The 21,657-nt window shown below is 42.7% G+C and overlaps 1 protein-coding gene across 2 annotated transcripts in view; it reads right to left on the reverse strand.

The window, feature by feature from the left end:
- The window catches only part of LOC138851766 (ras GTPase-activating protein 3-like), a gene marked incomplete at its 5' end in the record, with an annotated part of 36,689 nt that overhangs the window by 8,371 nt on the left and 6,661 nt on the right, over nt 1-21,657 (reverse strand). For both annotated transcript variants that reach the window (XM_070081229.1, XM_070081230.1), the window contains 1 exon segment: nt 9,271-9,454. In XM_070081229.1, coding sequence (XP_069937330.1) covers nt 9,271-9,454 — 184 coding nt within the window.

Raw genomic sequence — 21,657 nt, forward strand, 5'->3', positions numbered from 1 at the left:
AGAAAATGAGCGTTGATCAGTGACTTAATACCTCAGAAAGGAAAACCAAGAAAACATTTCAGTTCCTCATGAACCATTATCAAGTCATAAGAACATAAGAAAGGAGGAACACTGCAGGAGGCCTGTTGGCCCAAACTAAGCAGGTCCTTTACAATTCATCCCACTAACAAAACGTTTGCCCAACCCAATTTTCAATGCTACCCAAGAAATAAGCTCTGATATGCAAGTCCCACTCAAATCCAACCCCTCTCACTCATGTATTTATCCAGCCTAAATTTGAAACTGCCCAAGGTCCTAGCCTCAATAACCCAACTAGGTAGACTGTTCCACTTATCAACTACCCTATTTCCAAACCAATACTTTCCTACATCCTTTCTAAATCTAAACTTGTCTAATTTAAATCCATTACTGCGGGTTCTCTCTTGGAGAGATATCCTCAAGACCTTATTAATATCTCCTTTATTAATACCCATCTTCCACTTATACACTTCGATCAGGTCTCCCTCATTCTTCATCTAACAAGTGAATGTAATTTAAGAGTCTTCAATCTTTCTTCATAAGGAAGATTTCTAATGCTATGTATTAATTTAGTCATTCTACGCTGAATGTTTTCTAACGAATTTATGTCCATTCTTAACAAAAAAAGGCACAATACCGTGACTGGAACGATACACAAATAACCCGCACATAAAAGAGAGAAGCTTACGATGACGTTTCGGTCCGACTTGGACCACTGACAAAGTCACACTAACCAGAAGTGGAGCAGGACGGCTATATATAGGCAGGAAGAGGTGGTGGTAGTAGTAGTAGTAGTAGTAGTACAAGAATGGTATATAATACCGACAAGATGAAATTAAGACACTTTGTCAATGGTCCAAGTCGGACCGAAACGTCATCGTAAGCTTCTCTCTTTTATGTGCGGGTTATTTGTGTATTATGTCCATTCTGTAATATGGAGACCAGAACTAAGCTGCATAATCTAGGTGAGGCCTTACTAATGATGTATAAAGCTGCAGTATAACCTCTGGAGCTGCAGTATAAGGAACTGCAAGGCAGGAAAGACTGAATACCACTGGTCATGGACCATGCCAGTGGGGGGCTATAGACAGTAAACCTACACGGCTAGTTTCCACAGTTTCCATCAGAGATCAGGTCTCTGGGTGGGCATACCCAGGCCTGCCTCGCTCTCACTTGCCGCCAACTCAACCTAGAGTCAACGACACACCACTCCTCTCTCCCTCGCGGGCATGGCCCTCTGGGACGCCCAGGGCACTTAAAACACATTGCCTGTGTACCATGAACCCAAATAAAGTAAGAAGCCTCTGAAGCCTTATCATTCATCCCTGGCTTGCACAGGATACAATTCTTCGACAATATTGGTGGAAGTGGCAGTCGCAGCAAGTTGTGTTTACCTAGAGAGAGGAAGGAAGAAGCATGATGATGTTGACAAATTCATCACCCCATACATGAAGCATCCTCTGAGGAGGATATCAATGAACTCCAGGACGATTTGAACAAATTAATGTCTTGGTCTGAAAAATGGCAGATGAAGTTTAATGTGGATAAGTGTAAGGTACTTGCCCTTCGTAATGAAAATAACCCTCGAAGCTATAATCTAGGTGAAGTAGAGCTTGGTCATACAGAATGTGAAAAAGACTTGGGAGTCATGGTAAGCAGAAATCTAAAGCCAAGACAGCAGTGCCTCAGTGTGCGCAACAAGGCCAACAGATTACTTGGATTTATCTCAAGAAGTATAAGTAACAGAAGTCCAAAAGTTATTTTACAGCTCTATACATCACTAGTGAGGCCTCATTTAGATTATGCTGCTCAGTTTTGGTCCCCTTACTACAGGATGGACATAGACTCATTAGAGAACATACAGAGAAGAATGACTAAAATGATTTACTGTGTAAGGAACCTCCCGTATGAAGATAGACTTAAAGCCTTAAATCTCCACTCTCTGGAGAGGCGTAGAATGAGGGGAGATATCATTGAAGTGTATAAGTGGATGACGGGCATAAACAAGGGAGACATTAATAAAGTACTGAGGGTGTCGAACCAGGTAAGAACCAGGAATAATGGATTTAAGTTGGATAAATTTAGATTTAGAAAGGACATAGGTAAGTACTGGTTTTCTAACAGAGTTGTAGATGCGTGGAACAGTCTTCCCAGTGGGGTGATAGAGGCTAGGACCTTGGGTAGCTTTAAGAAGAGACTGGACAAATATATGAGTGGGAGGGGCTGGGTTTGATTGATGTCAAGGGGTACGGGAGTTATTTGTTGAGTAGCTTTAGGTAGATGTCGTTTTGATAAGGACCTGCCTCATATGGGCCAGTAGGCCTTCTGCAGTGTTCCTACATTCTTATGTTCTTATGTTCTACAAGTTGTCCTGAAGTCATGCCTGCAAGTTTCATTATTCGTGGAGTCACCTAGGTCTTCACGGTATCCCACGTTGTTCTTCAGTCACGTGTTCAGCATCACCTGTATGTTTCTGCTATTTCAGCAAGTCAAAGGTGAGTTTGTGTTACTTGCCACCCGTTGTGACTGTTGACAGCTGACATTAGTCAATCCAGGCATCGGTTTACGAGCGTCTCAGCCCCCATGTACAGAAAGCTCTTATGCTCACAGTTTGTAGATGCCTGAGTCATACCTGCTACGACTCCCCACTGAGACTCATTTCACTCCAGCTCCTGACCATCAGAGTGCAGTTATGTGTAGAAAACCAGTCTGAGGACGCTTAAACTGACCTCTGCTCTGACTCCAACTCAGTTAAGCCGCAGCAGCTTCAGTGAGCAGCCTGCACAAAGTATGATATCACTTTGACTGCTAGCCCGCTCACTCCAGTTATGGTGTATGCTGCTACGACTCCCAGATGTTTCATCTGAGTCGTCCCTGCCACGACTCACTCCACACTCGCCAGCAGTGACAGCTCCAGCAACAGTACCAGTCGAGAAATGTCCTCCTTAGTCACTTGACAAAGAAGTCCTGCCCAGTTGCTGAGTACTGACAATGCCTCACTCGAGGGCACCAGCAGGTTGTGCTCCAGGTTGAGTGAATCCTGTAGCGACTACATAATGACTACTTCACCGTTTCAAAGGAGACAGTACCCTGTTATGTCACAGCTCAGCCACAGCGATGTCTCCTGTGTTGCAGTATCTGTCCAGACGCAGGAAGGTGTGCAGTGATGCCCGCCGAGGCTCACTGCCTAGGACCACGATGTTTAGCACAACCCACCATTTTCTTCCCTCCCTGTAGGAAGTTTTTTTTTTTTCTATGTCCACATGTATATATATGTTATATTTTGTGTTTTGTGCCCTGTTCCTGCGAGGGAAGAACCGAGCTTTTTTTCAGCTAAGCATGGTCGAGGACAACCATGGACAGGTGGCCGATCAAAATGTAGACAGTAAGAATACATGGCTAGTTTCCATAGTTTCCACCAGAGGGCAGGTGGAAACCAGGTCTGCCTTGCTCTCACTTGCCGCCAACTCAACCGGGCAGCCCAAGGCTAAACTTAAAACACATTGCCTGTGTACCACGAACCCAAATAAACTTAGAAACCTCCGAAGAGTATCAATGACCCCGCTTGGTTAAGCACCAAATCAATTATTAAAGGGCACTAACCCTCCCCACAACACCTTCCTGGTGCACTGAGCAATACCACTGGACATGGACCAGGCCAGGGGGCACTTACCCTCCACAACACCCTCCTGGTAGATTGAGCAGTACCACTGGTCATGGACCATGTCAGTGGGATGCACTGACCCCCACAACACCCTCCTGGTAGACTGAGCAGTACCAATGGTCATGGACCAGGCCAGGGGGCACAGACCCCCCACAACACCCTCCTGGTAGATTGAGCAGTACCACTGGTCATGGACCATGTCAGTGGGATGCAATGACCCCCCACAACACTCTCCTGGTAGACTGAGCAGTACCAATGGTCATGGACCAGGCCAGGGGGACACTGACCCCCCACAACACCCTCCTAGTAGACTGAGCAGTACCACTGGTCATGAACCAGGCCAAGGGGGCACTGACCCCCACAACACCCTCCTGGTAGATTGAGCAGTACCATTGGTCATGAACCAAGCCAAGGGGGGCACTGACCCCACAACACCCTCCTGGTAGACTAAGCAGTACAACTGGTCAGAGACCAGGCCATAGGGGCACTGACCCCCACAACATCCTCCTGGTAGACTGAATGAATGAATTCAGAATGCTGCCGCTAGTTGGCAGTACACGTTTACATCACAATCGAAGCAGTTCTCTCCTGCTTTGCTTAAAATTTTGACAGTCATTTGGCCAAATTTTGCTTTTCTAACCATGGGTCCTAAGAAAATAAGTACAAAGGACAGTGCTGAGAAGAAAAAGACAATGATTTCCATGGAATTAATGCATGAAATCATAGATAAGCATAAGCAAGTTGCACCAGTTGTGGATTTAGCCAGACAATACCAGCAAAGTACATCTACTGTATGTACGATACTAAAGCAGCAGGAGTCGATAAAGGTTATAGCGCCAGCCAAGGATGTTACAATAATGTCTAAGCTGCAAACCTCTGTCCATGAAAAGATGGAGAAGCTACTGCTGACGTGGTTGAGAGAGAAGCAGCTCACAGGAGATAACATATCAGTTATGTTCAGTGATTAAACAAAACAAATTGTGTCAGTTATGTTCAGTGTGTAAGCACTTTATATAAACAGTTTATTATTTCTTTACATTCTGTAGTAGTGTATTATGATTTATTATGTGTTTATATACGACATTTTCAGTGTTTTCCTTAGAATACTAGTGATCTACTGCAGTTAGCCTCAAAAATACTCCATTTTCTCTTACAATAAGAGCATAGGAAGATACTCTCAGTATCTTCCCATGCTCTTCTGCCGCTGCCTCTGCCACCATATTATTTTATTCATTCTAGAGTATATATCATGTTTCTGTGTTAATTATATTGTTTATGTCATATTAGATGAATTTTGATAGATAAATAAGCAGTACAGTTGATAATAGCGTCATATTCAAGTATTTTTCTCGTCTCTCCAGAGTGCGGGAACGAATTAATGGCTTTTCAATTAATTTAAATGTGGAAAATTAATTTGATATACGAGTAAACTGAGTTATGAGCTAGCTCCTGGAACAGATTAAATTCGTAAGTCAAGGTTCCAGTGTACTTTAATCATCATTCAACACTTTCACCTCACTTACACATAATCAGTGTCTTTGCAGAGGTGCCCAGATACAACAGTTTAGAAGCATATATAAAGATATAAAACATACCCCTTCAAACTGCCAATATCCCAAACCCCTCCTTTAAAGTGCAGGCACTGTACTTCCCATTTCCAGTACTCAAGTCTGGTTATACAGTACACCATCATTTAACACGGTAGTTACGTTCCTGAAAATGCAATGCTAGGTAAAACTATGTCAGATGAACTGAAGAACTTATGGGAAAAATAGGGTTACATTCCTAAGAGCCCCAAAAAAGCCAAACAACTTTTTTTTAGGCCTCCACCTCTTACAAAAATAAAAGTGAATATGTAATTGTAGTTCATTGTTAAGTATTGTTTTTACTGCTTAAGACTACAAATGTAACAGAAATAATAGTATTTCTTACCTTAAATTGTAGGTGCGGTGTTTGTGGACGATTGTGAAGAGAGTGGTGAGTTATGTTGTGGTCCTACTGGGCGGAGGTGGATGGTAGAGGTTCTGGTACTGAAGATGATGGTTGTACTGGAGTGTCTAACTTAAAGCCATTCAGTCATTCATGACCTTTCAGGGTCCAAGGCCAAAATCGAAAGGGGTGCCCGTGTCCAAGAAATTTTGAATAAAATAAAAAAAAAATTTCTTACAGAATCAAAGATAATATTTTTGTGAAGGTAATAAAACAAAAAAAAAAATTTCTGATCAGTACTTACTGAGATACAGCGGTCGGAAGTTGACCCAAAATGACCGGGTGGTGGCAATATCAGTGACTTCCACAAAATCGCATTTTTTTTTATTTTACATTTTTTATACTTTTTTCTTTTCTTTTCTAATTTTTTTCTTTTTCTAATAACATTTGTGGCCTGTGAGACCAGTATAATGTATATTGTATAAGTGTACACTCATTGTATTCAACACAATAACTGCACTAATTTGTTTATCATTATATTGCTTACAAAACTTGTTTACAAGTTTATTGTAAACAAAATGATGAAAATATTAGTGCGGTTATTGTGTTGAATACAATGGTACCATATAGTACCATATGGTACAATGGTGCCATAGGGTGCAATGGTACCATATGGTACAATGGCACCATATGATACAATGGTACCATATGCCATACAATGGTACATGATACAATGGTACCATATGGCTACAATGGTACCATATGGTACAATGGCACTATATGATACAATGGTACCATATGGTACAATGGCACATGATACAATGGTACCATATGATACAATGGTACCATATGGTACAATGGTACCATATGGTACAATGGTACCATATGTACAATGGTACCATATGGTGCAATGGTACCAAATGGTACCATATGGTGCAATGGTACCAAATGGTACCATATGGTGCAATGGTACCAAATGGTACCATGTGGTGCAATGGTACCAAATGGTACCATATGGTGCAATGGTACCATATGGTTCATTGTACCATATGGTACTATATGGTACTGTTGTATTCAACACAATAAACACACTAATATTTTCATTATTATTTTGTTTACAATAATTGTTTACAACAAAAATATGCAAAAATGTTGTATATTAGTAATGTTCTATTATATATTTACAAATGTACAGGAACTCGACATGTTCCTTGAGGTGGATGACAAAGCGCTTTGTCTTGGAAACAGCGGAGTCAGTAGCTAGCTTGTGTCGCCACTCACTCAGTCTTGGCTGGTGTCTCCTGCCACCAACACCTATTGACCATATGGTACACGGTATCATATGTTACAGGGTACCATATGGTACATTGTACTATATGGTATAGGGTACCATGCAGTACAGGAAAACATATGGTGCAGGGTACCATATTGTGCAGGGTACCATATGGTACAGGGTACCATATGGCACAGGGTACCATATGGCACAGGGTACCATATGGCACAGGGTACCATGTGGTACAGGGTACCATACAGTACAGGACACCATATGGTACAGATACAGGGATCCCTATGGAAATAAGTCACCCTGACTTTTTTTGGGTTATCCTAGGATTTTATACATACGCTGCTATGTAAGATAATCAATGTAATTGTATTTCTGTACAAGTGAATAAACTTACTCAAGTGCATGTGGCATCATAAGTAAGTTTATTTTGTATACACAAATAAAGTTACATAGAATATCATACTTAGCAGCATATGTTTGGAGAACCTAGGATAACCCAAAAAAGTCAGACAGACTTATTTCCATTAGGGTCCCTGTACCCTTTACAATATGGTATAATGTACCATATGGTATAATATACCATATGGTACAGTGTACCATATGGCACATTGTACCATTGTACCATATGATATGGCACCATTGTAGCATATGGTACCATTGTACCATATGGTACAATGGTACCATATGGTTCAAAACCATAGAATTCCTCTTCAGCTCCACTTCCATCAGTCTTAGAACTGTAAGTTGTGAAGAGGAGAGTCAGAATTCGCCCGGAGAGTGAGTGGGGAGTGAGAGCTTCCTTGCCGCCAGGCACGATGAACAAAGCTACTTTGCCGGCGTTCCCACAATGCCATGTGGGCATCCAGATTTTTTCTATAGTGTGCACACTGACCACCCAGACCCATTCTCTCAGATGTAGGCCTACCAGCCTTCTCGCGCTAAATTTGACGCCGCTAGAATTTTGGCTTACATCTTCGGTTTGGACCCTGAACATAAAGCTGTAGATCTACGGGATGGACCCTGAAAGGGTTAAGTCCACTCCCGCATATCTGAATACATACACTCTCTCCCTCCAATCTGATATCTAGTCTTTAATTGCCTAAATTTTTTTATTACCCTTATCACTTTGCTCTTTCCTATGTTCACATTTAATTTCCTTCTTTTACATACCCTTCCAAACTCATCCACCAACCTCTGCAACTTCTCCTTGGAATCTCCCAAAAGCACAGTGTCATCAGCAACAAGCAACTGTGACAAATCCCACTTTGTGTTAGATTAAAGAACAAAAAGGCACAATACCATGATTTTTAACAAAACAAATGATCTGCACATAGGAGAGAGAAGCTTATGATGAAGTTTAGGTGCCACTTGGACCACTTACAAGTGACTTGTAAATGGCCCAAGTAGGACCCAAACTTGGTCATAAGCTTTCCTCTCCTCTGAGCAATGTTTTGTGTTAGATTCTTTCTCATATTCCTACACCTCTTGCCAACACCCGAACATTCACTTCTCTTACAACCCCATCTATAAATATGTTAAACAACCACGGAGACATCACACATCCCTATCTACGGCCTGCTTTTACTGGGAAATAATCATCCTCTGCTTTCAGTAACCTACTTCCTATTCCATGCACTTGCAATGTCTGTCATACTGCCCCCCTATACACCCTGTCATATACCATTTCTAAATCCATAAATACAACAAAGATATCTTTACCCTTATCTAAATATTGCTCACCTATATGCTTCACTGCAAACACTTGGTCTACACACCCAATACCCTTCCTAAAGCCTTCTTGTTCATCTGCAATCCTGCTCTCCATCTTACTCTCAATTCTTTCAATAATAACACTACTACAAACTTTACCAGATATGCTCAACAGGCATGTTCCCTATAATTCCTACACTCTCTTTTGTCCCCTTTGCTTTTATACAAAGGAACTATGCACATTCTCTTTCATACATTTAATAAAAGCATCAACCACTCCAAAACTATGTCCCCACCCACTGTTAACATTTCTGTCATGATGCCATCAATCCCAGCCTCATTCACCTCCCAGCCTCATTCACCTCCCATCCTCATTCACCTCTCCCCCATACTCACATCTGGCTCTTCCTCGCTCCTAAAACATGTTATACCTCCCTGGCCAATACATGAAATCACAGCTTCCCTATCTTCATCAACATTTAGCAGTTCCTCAAAATATTCCCTTCATCGTGCTGATACCTCCAAATCTCCATCTAATAACTCTTGTCTTCTGTTTTTAACTCTCAAATCCATTAGTTTCCTAGGAATGGTATTGTGTTATACTTGTATGCGAGTTATACATGCATTGTATGTTAAACAAGTTATTCATAGTTTAATTTCTTACTTTGATCCATATGTTAGTGTTCGTAGTAGTCGTTGTTGATGGTTGCGATGTTCTTGTTGCAGCTGAATGACGCTGGTAATGACTGAAGTGAGCGACTTCAACGACACTGTTGGGTTGTCCACAATGACACCTCCCAGGTTCAACTCCCGGGAACCTCCATACATGACTGCACTCTCACATACACCTGCAGTGTTTGTACAATATTTAACAAATTGTTATTATGTTTGCAGAACTACCGACAATATGTTAGGTAAGAGGACACATGTGCAATTAATGTGATACTTTACTGTGGCAACACTTCACTCTCCAGGAGCTTTCTCAAATCATTACAAACAATACAGGAACACAGAGGGTACATATAGTTATTAGAGTGAGGTGTAAGGCACAATATAATCAATGTAGGCAGAAGAAGCAGCAATGTGATGATGGGGTTTATTGTTTTGAGGAGAATTCTTGCTAATACTTCAGAGATGATAAAGCTGCCTTTATTCTGTTTGTGTTAGAAACAGCAATTAATGATGATTCAAGGCATTTACATTAGGTATTGTTGAATTTCATCAGGTGGTTGGTAAAATTCTGGTGTTGTATGCAAGCACTCTTCAAGTTATTGAGCTTACATTAATGCATTCACTGAGACATGTTTCAAGGTTTCTTGCTGTTTCACTTATGTCTATTCTGTCAGCCTCCACAGAGGACAGTGTAAACCCCTGCACTGACTGGTTCAAAGTGCTTCAATTTTGTCCTGGTCAGATCTTTTATGGAAGTACTGGTTGCACTGACAACTCTAGTGTCAACTTGTATCAGTACTTCAAGAGGTGTTCAGTGCAACCTGGTGGTAGGACACGATTATAACTTTGTTAGGAGTGGTGTTAGTGCATGGAGAACTGATGATCTGATGGGCTCTTTTCTTGCAGTCTTTGATGGAAAAGGAAAATGTAAGAACATAAGAATATAAGAAAGAAGGAACACTGCAACAGGCCTACTGACCCATGCGAAGCCGGTCCATGCCATCCCCCGGCTTAGAACAATGACCACCTAGTCAGGTCACTTCCACTTAAGGAGCACGGCACAAGACCTGGTAGCACAAGCTAGTCAGGTCCAACTCACACCCACCCACACCCACTCATGTATTTATTTATCCAACCCATTTTTAAAACTACACAAGGTCTTAATTCAATGAAGGGTTGGTGTATGTACAGTGTACACTCCTCATCAACTAACTCAGGACTACAAATCTGGTACATGTATACTCTTAGGAAAACTCCAATGATGATGCTTGTTCTGGTCTTAGTATCTTGACTAGAATACAAGTGTATAAGATTATTTTTGTTTCTCTGCTTCTTGTAAACTTGAAGCCTTAAAGTATTATCATGTTTTACTTTTGCTTTTTATATCTGGTGTCTTTTTTTCTGATTCATAAACATGCAAGGTTGCAGGTACGTCTTGCTACTTCTACTTACATTTATGTCACACTACACATGCATGTACAAGCATATATATACTAACCCCTATGGGTTCTCTTAAATTTTCTTCCTAGTTCTTGTTCTTGTTTATTTCTGTTTGTCTCCATGGGGAAGTGGAATAGAATTCTTCCTCCATAAGCTATGCGTGTCGTTGGGGGTGACTGAATGCCGGAACAATGGGCTAGTAACACCTTCTCCTGTATAAACTATTGGGATGTTTGAATGTGCGTGGATGTAGTGCAGATAAGAAAAAATGATTGCTAATGTTATGAATGAAAAGAAGTTGGATGTCCTGGCCCTAAGCGAAACAAAGCTGAAGAGGGGAGGAGAGTTTCAGTGGGAAAAAATAAATGGGATTAATCCCTTGACTGTCGCAACCCCAAATCCTGAGGTGTCTCCTGGTGTCGCAAATTTCCCCCCCCAAAAAAAAAAATTATTTTTTTTCTTATGAAATGATAGAGAATATTTTCCTGATTGTAATGACACCAAAAGAACGAAATTTGATGGAAAAATGACGGAATTATGCTCTCGCGAAATTAGCAACCTCGGCAATATTTACAAATCAGCGATTTTGCCCACTTTGAGCCCTGTTTTCTGCTAATTCCATTGTTCCAATTGACGAAACTTATAGCTATTTCTTTAGAACTCCATTTTTTCTATCGATTGAGTACAGGAAACTGCCCAATAACATGGTCAGAAATTTGCAATTTGGCCAAATTCATGAAAATTAAAAAATATGGCAATAACAAAATAGGGTCCAGAATGAATAATGCCGACATTCCTGGCTCTAAAATAACATTTTCTTTGTTCATCAGTCATGTCTCCAGGCCCCTCTGATATTACTCTTGTTTTCTATTTTGAATTTTTATTCAAACAAAAAATAGAAGATTTACTGTTATGCAGACTACTGCAATATTGTAATAATTGTATAAATAATGTCAACCCATTCATGACTGCATATTAAAATGGCTACTTGGACATTTGTTGGAAAATGACATCATTTGTTTACCTTTGAACATCGGCAAAAATCAAACATTTCCCCTACTTTGAGCTCCATTTCAAGGTTCTTTTTATAGTAAAACCAATCAAAATCACCTCTATTTCTATAATATGTTTTCCATTCTATCAAATGAGACCAAGAAAACGAGAAAACAACCATAAATATTATACGAAAATAGACCACAAAGTCGGCATTTTAATTAAAAAAAAAAACGGTTGGAGTTTGTTTTTCTCATTATGCACTGCGTGCTGCAGGATTTGTTTATATGGTGCACACTAACCACACAGACCCATTCTCTCACATGTGGGCCTACCAGCTTTCTCCTGCTTGATTTGAAGCTGCTAGAATTTATGAGTACAGTGGACCCCCGCATAACGATATTATTTCAACCCAGAAGTCTGTTTGGGTGCCGTTATAGACCGAATTTGTTCCCATAAGAGATATTGTGAATTAGATTAGTCCGTTTCAGACCACCAAAAATACACCTACAAAAGCACTACAAAAATACACTTACATAATTGGTCGAGTTGGGAGCTGATCGTTATGTGGGGGTCCACTGTATATATACAGTGGTCCCTCAATAATCGTCCGGCCTGAAAGTCATCCATTTTGGAAATAGTCCTGTTTTTTCGTCAAAATATTGAACATAAGAACATAAGAAAGGAGGAACACTGCAGGAGGCCCGTTGGCCCATACTAGGCAGGTCCTTTACAATTCATCCCACTAACAAAACATTTGCCCAACCCAATTTTCAATGCCACCCAAGAAATAAGCTCTGATGTGAAAGTCCCACTCAAATCCGACCCCTCCAACTCATGTACTTATCCAACCTAAATTTGAAACTACCCAAAGTCCTAGCCTCAATAACCCAACTAGGTAGACTGTTCCACTCATCAACTACCCTATTTCCAAACCAATACTTTCCTATGTCCTTTCTAAATCTAAACTTATCTAATTTAAATCCATTACTGCAGGTTCTCTCTTGGAGAGACATCCTCAAGACCTTATTAATATCCCCTTTATTAATACCTATCTTCCACTTATACACTTCGATCAGGTCTCCCCTCATTCTTCGTCTAACAAGTGAATGTAACTTAAGAGTCTTCAATCTTTCTTCATAAGGAAGATTTCTAATGCTATGTATTAATTTAGTCATCCTACGCTGAATGTTTTCTAACGAATTTATGTCCATTCTGAAATATGGAGACCAGAAGTGAGCTGCATAATCTAGGTGAGGCCTTACTAATGATGTATAAAGCTGCAGTATTGGCTCGCAAATGGTCCAATAACTCGCTAACAGTCCTAATAGTCCTTCGTCCCGGACGCGTACTCACGCTCTGAGCCGCCTCGGCCTTTCCTTCCCAGCCAGTGTGCCATTGTTTACCAGTGAGTGACAGTCCCCTCACATGCTCCTACGAAATATTTCATAATATTCCATTGATTTTAGTGCTTGCAAGTGCTAAATAAGCTACCATGGCTTCAAATAAAGCTTCTAGTGCCAGCCCTTTGGTAAAGAATGTGAGAAACACATAATTTATGAAAAAGTTTGTAGAAAAATACTAAGATGGTGGTGGTAGAGTGGAAGCAGTTGTGATAGTGGTTGATGAACATAAGAAAGGAGGATCACTGCAGCAGGCCTGTTGGCCCATGCTCGGCAGGTCCTTTACAATTCATCCCACTAACGAAACATTTTCCCAACCCAGTCCTCAATGCTACCCAAGAAATAAGCTCTGATAACTCTATCCACTCATTTGCAAGTCCCAAATGAGTGGATAGAGTTATCAGAGCTTATTTCTTGGGTAGCATTGAGGACTGGGTTGGGAAAATGTTTCGTTAGTGGGATGAATTGTAAAGGACCTGCCGAGCATGGGCCAACAGGCCTGCTGCAGTGATCCTCCTTTCTTATGTTCATCAACCACTATCACAACTGCTTCCACTCTACCACCACCATCTTTGTATTTTTCTACAAACTTTTTCATAAATTATGTGTTTCTCACATTCTTTACCAAAGGGCTGGCACTAGAAGCTTTATTTGGTGGTAGTGATGGTGGTAGAAGGTAGTAGTGATGGTGGTAGAAGGTAGTAGTGATGGTAGTAGAAGGTAGTAGTGATGGTGGTAGAAGGTAGTAGTGATGGTGGTAGAAGGTAGCAGTGATGGTGGTAGAAGGTAGCAGTGATGGTGGTAACAGTTGTAATAGTGGTAGAAGGTCATAGTGGGTTCCTTCTTTAGTGATTCAGTGATTCTACCAACTCCTCCAATGTTGTTGGAGTTATATAGGGCTACAAAAACCACCACTGCCTTAGCTGCTGCTTCACCACCATTATGGACAGCTTACACTAAGTGGCCCTTATATTCAATTCAATTCAATTCAATTCAAAGTTTATTCTCTATAAGGATTACAATGCTGAGTTAACAGAAATTTGGTTATTGTTTGGTTTACATGTAGTAAAATTGTGATTACAGAGTGTACCACTAGAACGCTTAGCATGGCTAGGCATTTCGGGCATACTTAGTTTTATTCTTAATTGTAAAATATTACAAATTATGAGGTAAGTTGGTCTTATGGCTAAGTGACTAAATACTAGTTTATGAGTTTAGCAATGTGAATGCTTTTGTTTTGGCACAGTATATAGTTTCAGTATTGGAGTATCACAGGATTCATTATTTTAAGACTGAGATTAATATTTCTGTTTATGGTCAAATGAGTGAGCGAGTGTAAGTGTGAACCACCAGGTGGTATTCGTGTAGTTAGTTGACGGGGTGTATCAGGGAGATAAGATGTTTTCTAATGGTAGTTTTGAAGGTGATGAATGTGTCTGCAGTTCTAGAGTTCTCAGGTAGGGTATTCCAGATTTTAGGGCCTTTGACATACATTGAATTTTTGTAAAGGTTTAGTCGGACACGGGGAATGTCGTAGAGATGTTTGTGTCTGGTGTTATGCCTGTGGGTTCTGTCACAACTATAACACAACAACACAATACAACACCTCTCGTGACATACGTAATGACTTACTTTATTCATTCTAGAGTATATTCCATGTTTCTATGTTATTAATATTGTTTATTATGTCATATTAGTTGAATTGTGATAGATAAATAAGCCGTAGAATTGATATTAGTATCATATTCTCCAACAATAAACTTGCCATCCCTCCCGCACACAAACAAATAGCCAATAAGAACATAACAATGGAAGAACACTGCAGGTCTACTGGCCCATACAAGGCAGGTCCTTATCAAAATGACCTCCACCCAAAGCTACCCAAGAATTTACTCCCGTACCCAATGACACAAATCAAACTCAGCTCCTCCAACTCGTATATTTGTCCAATCTCTCTTAAAGCTACCCAAAGTCCTAGCCTCGATCACCCTACTGGTAAGTGTGATGTTAAATAAGAACTTAAGAAAGTAGGAACACTGCAACAGGCCTGCTGGCCCATACTAGGCCGGTCCTTCACAAATCCAAGCCACTAACAGAACAAATGCTACCCAAGCAATAAACTCAGGTGCCAGTCCAACTCAAATCCAACCCCTCTCACTCGTGTATTTATCCAACCTAAATTTGAAACTACCCAGTGTTTTAGCTTCGATCACCCTACTAGGCAGACCGTTCCACTCATCAACTACCCCTATTACCAATGTTCATTTATACATTTTATTAGTGCCCTAGAGTCCTTATGAAGGGGATTCTCCTTCCAAATAACCTCTCTTCCCTCTCTCCTCCTCCCTGTCTTCCATTCATCAACAACAGCCTTCAATAAAGGTAACTGTCATGTTGAATGTTCATTCTTTTGTGCATGTAAATCTATCTTTCAGGTAAAAAAAAAAAATTTTTCTTGATACTTCTGGGTGTCTGGAATGAATTAATTGGATTTACATTATTTCTTATGGGGAAAATTGATTCGAAAATCGTCCATTTCGATAATAGTCCCACTTCCAGGAACGGATTATGGACGATTATTGAGGGACCACTGTACGTCAAAAATGGCGGCTCGTAAGACATATATATACGACCAAAACAGTCAAAGGGTTAAGTCAGGTGAATCTGAGAGAGTTAGAGCTAAGGAAGGAGTAGCAATAATGCTGAAGGAACAGTTTTGTTATCAATAAATTTTGTTGAAAATAAGAAAGTTTTGGAGTGCAATTAATAAGTCAAGAAAACCTAGGGAACAAATGGATTTGTTAGTCAAAAATAGGAGAGTTATTAACCCGTAAACAGTCCAAATGTATATATACGTTCTTACCGCTAGCGTCCCAAATATAAATATAAGTTTTATTTTTCCTGCCTCCAAATTTGGCACGATTGGCCCAAGATGCCTTGGGAAGAAATTCGGTCAGTACTGGCACCTGAACATACTTCTGGAGTGAAAAAATATCGTTAACCGGGGGTCCACTGTACAATTATATATAGTGTAAATTACCAAGGATAACCTAAAAAATCCGAAGTGCTATACTGTGCTTGTAGAAGCAGGTGGGGATAGAGTTTTGGAGTGGTTAGTGCTTTTATTTAATAAATGTATGGAAGAGAGCAGGATAGCAGATGAACAAGGAGGCTTTAGGAAAGGTAGGGGGTGTGTAGACCAAGTGTTTGCAGTGAAACATATAGGTGAACAGTATTTTATGGATTTGGAAAAAGCATATGATAGGGTGGATAGGGGGAGCAATGTGGCAGATGTTGCAAATGTATGGAATATGAGGTAGGTTATTAAAAGCAGTGAAGAGTTTTTTCAAGGATAGTGAGCGAGTATGTAGGAGAGAGGGAGATTATTTCCCAGTAAAAGTAGGCCTTTGACAGGGGTGTGTGATGTCACCATGGTTGTTCAATATATTTATAGATGGAGTTGTAAGAGAAGTGAATGCTCGGGTGTTGGCAAGAGGTGTGGGGTTAAAAGATAAAGAATCTAACACAAAGTGGGAGTTGTCACAGTTGCTCTTTGCTGATGACACTGTGCTTTTGGGAGATTCTGAAGAGAAGTTGCAGAGGTTGGTTGATGAGTTTGGTAGGGTATGTAAAAGAAGGAAATTAAAAGTGAATATAGGAAAGAGTAAGGTGATGAGGATAACCAAAAATTTAGGTAATGGAAGATTGGATATCAGATTGGAGGGAGAGAGTATGGAGGAGGTGAATGTATTCAGATACATATTTGGGAGTGGATGTGTCAGCAGATGGGTCTATGAAAGATGAAGTGAATCACAGAATTGATGAGGGGAAAAAGGTGAGTGGTGCACTGAGGAGTCTGTGGAGACAAAGAACTTTATCCATGAAAGCAAAGAGGGGAATGTATGAGAGTATAGTTATACCAACACTCTTATATGGGTGTGAAGAATTGGTGGTGAATGTTGCAACAAGGAGAAGGCTGGAGGCAGTTAAGATGTCATGTCTGAGCGCAATGTGTGGTGTGAATATAATGCAGAGAATTCGTAGTTTGGAGATTAGGAGGTGCGTGATTACCAAAACTATTATCCAGAGGGCTGATGAGGGGTTACTGAGATGGTTTGGACATGTAGAGAGGATTGAACAAAATAGAATAACTTCGAGAGTGTATAAATCTGCAATGGAGGGAAGGCGGGGTAGGGGTCGGCCTAGGAAAGGTTGGAGGGAGGGGGTAAAGGAGGTTTTGTGTGTGAGGGGCTTGGACTTCCAGCAAGCATGCGTGAAAGCGTAAGATAGGAGTGAATGGAGACAAATGGTTTTTAGGACTTGACGTGCTGTTGGAGTGTGAGCAAGGTAACATTTATGAAGGGATTCAGGGAAACTGGCAGGCCGGACTTGAGTCCTGGAGATGGGAAGTACAGTGTCTGCACTCTGAAGGAGGGGTGTTAATGTTGCAGTTTTATAACTGTAGTGTAAGGACAAAGCTCCTGGAGAATGAAATATTACCTCAATAAAATGCATTAGTTGCCTGTGTCCTTTTACCCAAAAATAATTAACAAGGCTCCCTGGTACCTATACCATTCTTCTTTATATTGGACTGATGAAGTCACTGTGTGGCAAAACATTTCCTCAATAAAGATTCCAATATGCAGCATAATTGGAAATATAAACACATAAGCAGTATAATGTGATCCTTTATTGACAATGTTTTGCCCACACAGTGGGCTTTATCAAGCCACAAACAGATCTACCTGGGTGAAAGGTACATGAGTATATATAGGATGAAGTCAGGTGGAGAATGCTGCATGTGACCATCTTCTGAGTAAGGTGATAGAGTCTAGGACCTTGGGTAGCTTTAAAGAGATTTTACAAGTACAGTCCCCTCAAGGAAGGTTCCTTGATGTTGGTGAGGGGCTCTTCATTTAGGGAATTGGATCTGTGCACCAGTTCCCCGAATTAAGCCTGAATGCCTTCCACATCCCCCCCCAGGCGCTGTATAATCCTCCGGGTTTAGCGCTTCCCCTTGATTATAACAATAATAATAATTACAAGTACAGTGGAACCTTGACTTACGAGTTTAATCCATTCCAGGAACTAGCTCTTAACTCAATTTACTTATATGTCAAATTAATTTTTTTCATTTAAATTAGTTGAAAAGCCGTTAATCTGTTCCTGCACTCCGGCGAGACAAGAAAAAATACTAGAATATGACGCTATTATCAACTGTACGGCTTATTTATCTATCACAATTCATCTAATATGACATAATAAACAATATACTTAACACAGAAACATGATATATACTCTAGAACGAATAAAATAGGCCATAATATGGTGGCAGAGGCAGCGGCGGAAGCGTCCGCCATTTCCTGTCCCACTTTGACTATATAGTATCTTCCCATGTTCTTATTGTAAGAGAAAACAGAGTATTTTTGAGGCTAACTGCAGTAGATCACTAGTTTTCTAAGGAAAACACTCAAAATATTGTATATAAACACATAATAAATCATAATAATAAACTACAGAATATAAAGAAATAATGAACTGTTTATATAAAGTGTATATGTACTTAGACACTTGGAGCAGAGATGGTGGTGGAGGTTGAGTGTGGTGGAGGTTGAGTGTGTGGGAGGTTGAGTGTGTGGGAGGTTGAGTGTGGTGGAGGTTGAGTGTGTGGGAGGTTGAGTGTGTGGGAGGTTGAGTGTGTGGGAGGTTGAGTGTGGTGGAGGTTGAGTGTGGTGGAGGTTGAGTGTGTGGGAGGTTGAGTGTGGTGGAGGTTGAGTGTGGTGGAGGTTGAGTGTGTGGGAGGTTGAGTGTGTGGGAGGTTGAGTGTGGTGGAGGTTGAGTGTGGTGGAGGTTGAGTGTGGTGGAGGTTGAGTGTGTGGGAGGTTGAGTGTGTGGGAGGTTGAGTGTGTGGGAGGTTGAGTGTGGTGGAGGTTGAGTGTGGTGGAGGTTGAGTGTGGTGGAGGTTGAGTGTGGTGGAGGTTGAGTGTGTGGGAGGTTGAGTGTGTGGGAGGTTGAGTGTGGTGGAGGTTGAGTGTGTGGGAGGTTGAGTGTGTGGGAGGTTGAGTGTGGGGGAGGTTGAGTGTGCGGGAGGTGGAGTGTGGGGGAGGTTGAGTGTGGGGAGGTTGAGTGTGGGGAGGTTGAGTGTGGAGGTTGAGTGTGGGGAGGTTGAGTGTGGGGAGGTTGAGTGTGGAGGAGGTTGAGTGTGGAGGAGGTTGAGTGTGGGGAGGTTGAGGGAGGTTGAGTGTGGGGAGGTTGAGTGTGGGGAGGTTGAGTGTGGGGAGGTTGAGTGTAGGGGAGGTTGAGTGTGGGGAGGTTGAGTGTGAGTGGGAGGTTGAGTGTGTGTGGGGAGGTTGAGTGTGGGGAGGTTGAGTGTGGAGGAGGTTGAGTGTGGAGGAGGTTGAGTGTGGGGAGGTTGAGTGTGGGGAGGTTGAGTGTGGAGGAGGTTGAGTGTGGGGAGGTTGAGTGTGGGGAGGTTGAGTGTGGGGAGGTTGAGTGTGGGGAGGTTGAGTGTGGGGAGGTTGAGTAGGGGAGGTGAGTGTAGGGGAGGTTGAGTGTGTTGAGTGTAGGGGAGGTTGAGTGTGTGAGTGTGGAGGTTGAGTGTGGAGGGAGGTTGAGTGTAGGGGAGGTTGAGTGTGAGGGGAGGTTGAGTGTGAGTGTAGGGGAGGTTGAGTGTTGGAGGAGGTTGAGTGTGAGTGGGAGGTTGAGTGTATGGGAGGTTGAGTGTGGGGGAGGTTGAGTGTGGTGGAGGTTGAGTGTGGGGAGGTTGAGTGTGGGGAGGTTGAGTGTGAGGAGGTTGAGTGTGGGGAGGTTGAGTGTGGTAGGGGAGGTTGAGTGTGGGGAGGTTGAGTGTGGGGAGGTTGAGTGTGGAGGAGGTTGAGTGTGGGGAGGTTGAGGTTGAGTGTGTGAGTGTGTGGGAGGTTGAGTGTGGGGGAGGTTGAGTGGGTGGGAGGTTGTGTGTGGTGGAGGTTGAGTGTGTGGAGGTTGAGTGTGTGGGAGGTTGAGTGTGTGGGAGGTTGAGTGTGTGGAGGTTGACTGTGTGGGAGGTCGAGTGTGTGGGAGGTTGAGTGTGAGTGTAGGGGAGGTTGAGTGTAGGGGAGGTTGAGTGTGTGGGACGTTGAGTGTGGGGGAGGTTGAGTGTGGGGAGGTTGAGTGTAGGGGAGGTTGAGTGTGGGGAGGTTGAGTGTGGGGAGGTTGAGTGTGGGGAGGTTGAGTGTGGGAGGGGAGGTTGAGTGTGGGGAGGTTGAGTGTGGGGAGGTTGAGTGTGGGGAGGTTGAGTGTGGGGAGGTTGAGTGTAGGGGAGGTTGAGTGTGGGGAGGTTGAGTGTGGGGAGGTTGAGTGTGGGGAGGTTGAGTGTGGGGAGGTTGAGTGTAGGGGAGGGGAGGTTGAGTGTGGGGAGGTTGAGTGTGAGTGTGGAGGAGGTTGGGGCGGTTGAGTGTGGGGGAGGTTGAGTGTAGGGGAGGTTGAGTGTGGGGGAGGTTGAGTGTGGGGGGAGGTTGAGTGTGGGAGGTTGAGTGTGTGAGTGTAGGGAGGTTGAGTGTGGGAGGAGGTTGAGTGTAGGGGAGGTTGAGTGTAGGGGAGGTTGAGTGTGAGTGGAGGGAGGTTGAGTGTAGGGGAGGTTGAGTGTAGGGGAGTGAGTGTAGGGGAGGTTGAGTGTAGGGGAGGTTGAGTGTGGGGAGGTTGAGTGTGGGGAGGTTGAGTGTAGGGGAGGTTGAGTGTAGGAGGAGGTTGAGTGTGTAGGGGAGGTTGAGTGTAGGGGAGGTTGAGTGTAGGGGAGGTTGAGTGTAGGGGAGGTTGAGGGGAGGTTGAGTGTAGGGGAGGGGGAGGTTGAGTGTAGGGGAGGTTGAGTGTAGGGGAGGTTGACTGTAGGGGAGGTTGAGTGTGGCGGAGGGTGAGTGGGGAGGTTGAGTGTGGAGGAGGTCGAGTGTAGGGGAGGTTGAGTGTAGGGGAGGTTGAGTGTAGGGGAGGTTGAGTGTAGGGGAGGTTGAGTGTGGAGGAGGTTGAGTGTAGGGGAGGTTGAGTGTAGGGGAGGTTGAGTGTAGGGGAGGTTGAGTGTAGGGGAGGTTGAGTGTGGAGGAGGTTGAGTGTAGGGGAGGTTGAGTGTAGGGGAGGTTGAGTGTAGGGGAGGTTGAGTGTAGGGGAGGTTGAGTGTAGGGGAGGTTGAGTGTGGAGGAGGTTGAGTGTAGGGGAGGTTGAGTGTAGGGGAGGTTGAGTGTAGGGGAGGTTGAGTGTAGGGGAGGTTGAGTGTAGGGGAGGTTGAGTGTAGGGGAGGTTGAGTGTAGGGGAGGTTGAGTGTAGGGGAGGTTGAGTGTAGGGGAGGTTGAGTGTAGGGGAGGTTGAGTGTAGGGGAGGTTGAGTGTAGGGGAGGTTGAGTGTGGAGGAGGTTGAGTGTAGGGGAGGTTGAGTGTAGGGGAGGTTGAGTGTGGAGGAGGTTGAGTGTAGGGGAGGTTGAGTGTAGGGGAGGTTGAGTGTAGGGGAGGTTGAGTGTAGGGGAGGTTGAGTGTGGAGGAGGTTGAGTGTGAGTGTAGGGGAGGTTGAGTGTAGGG

The sequence above is a fragment of the Cherax quadricarinatus genome, unplaced genomic scaffold (genome assembly GCF_038502225.1).
Source record: "Cherax quadricarinatus isolate ZL_2023a unplaced genomic scaffold, ASM3850222v1 Contig2004, whole genome shotgun sequence".
NCBI classification, from domain to species: Eukaryota; Metazoa; Arthropoda; class Malacostraca; order Decapoda; family Parastacidae; genus Cherax; species Cherax quadricarinatus.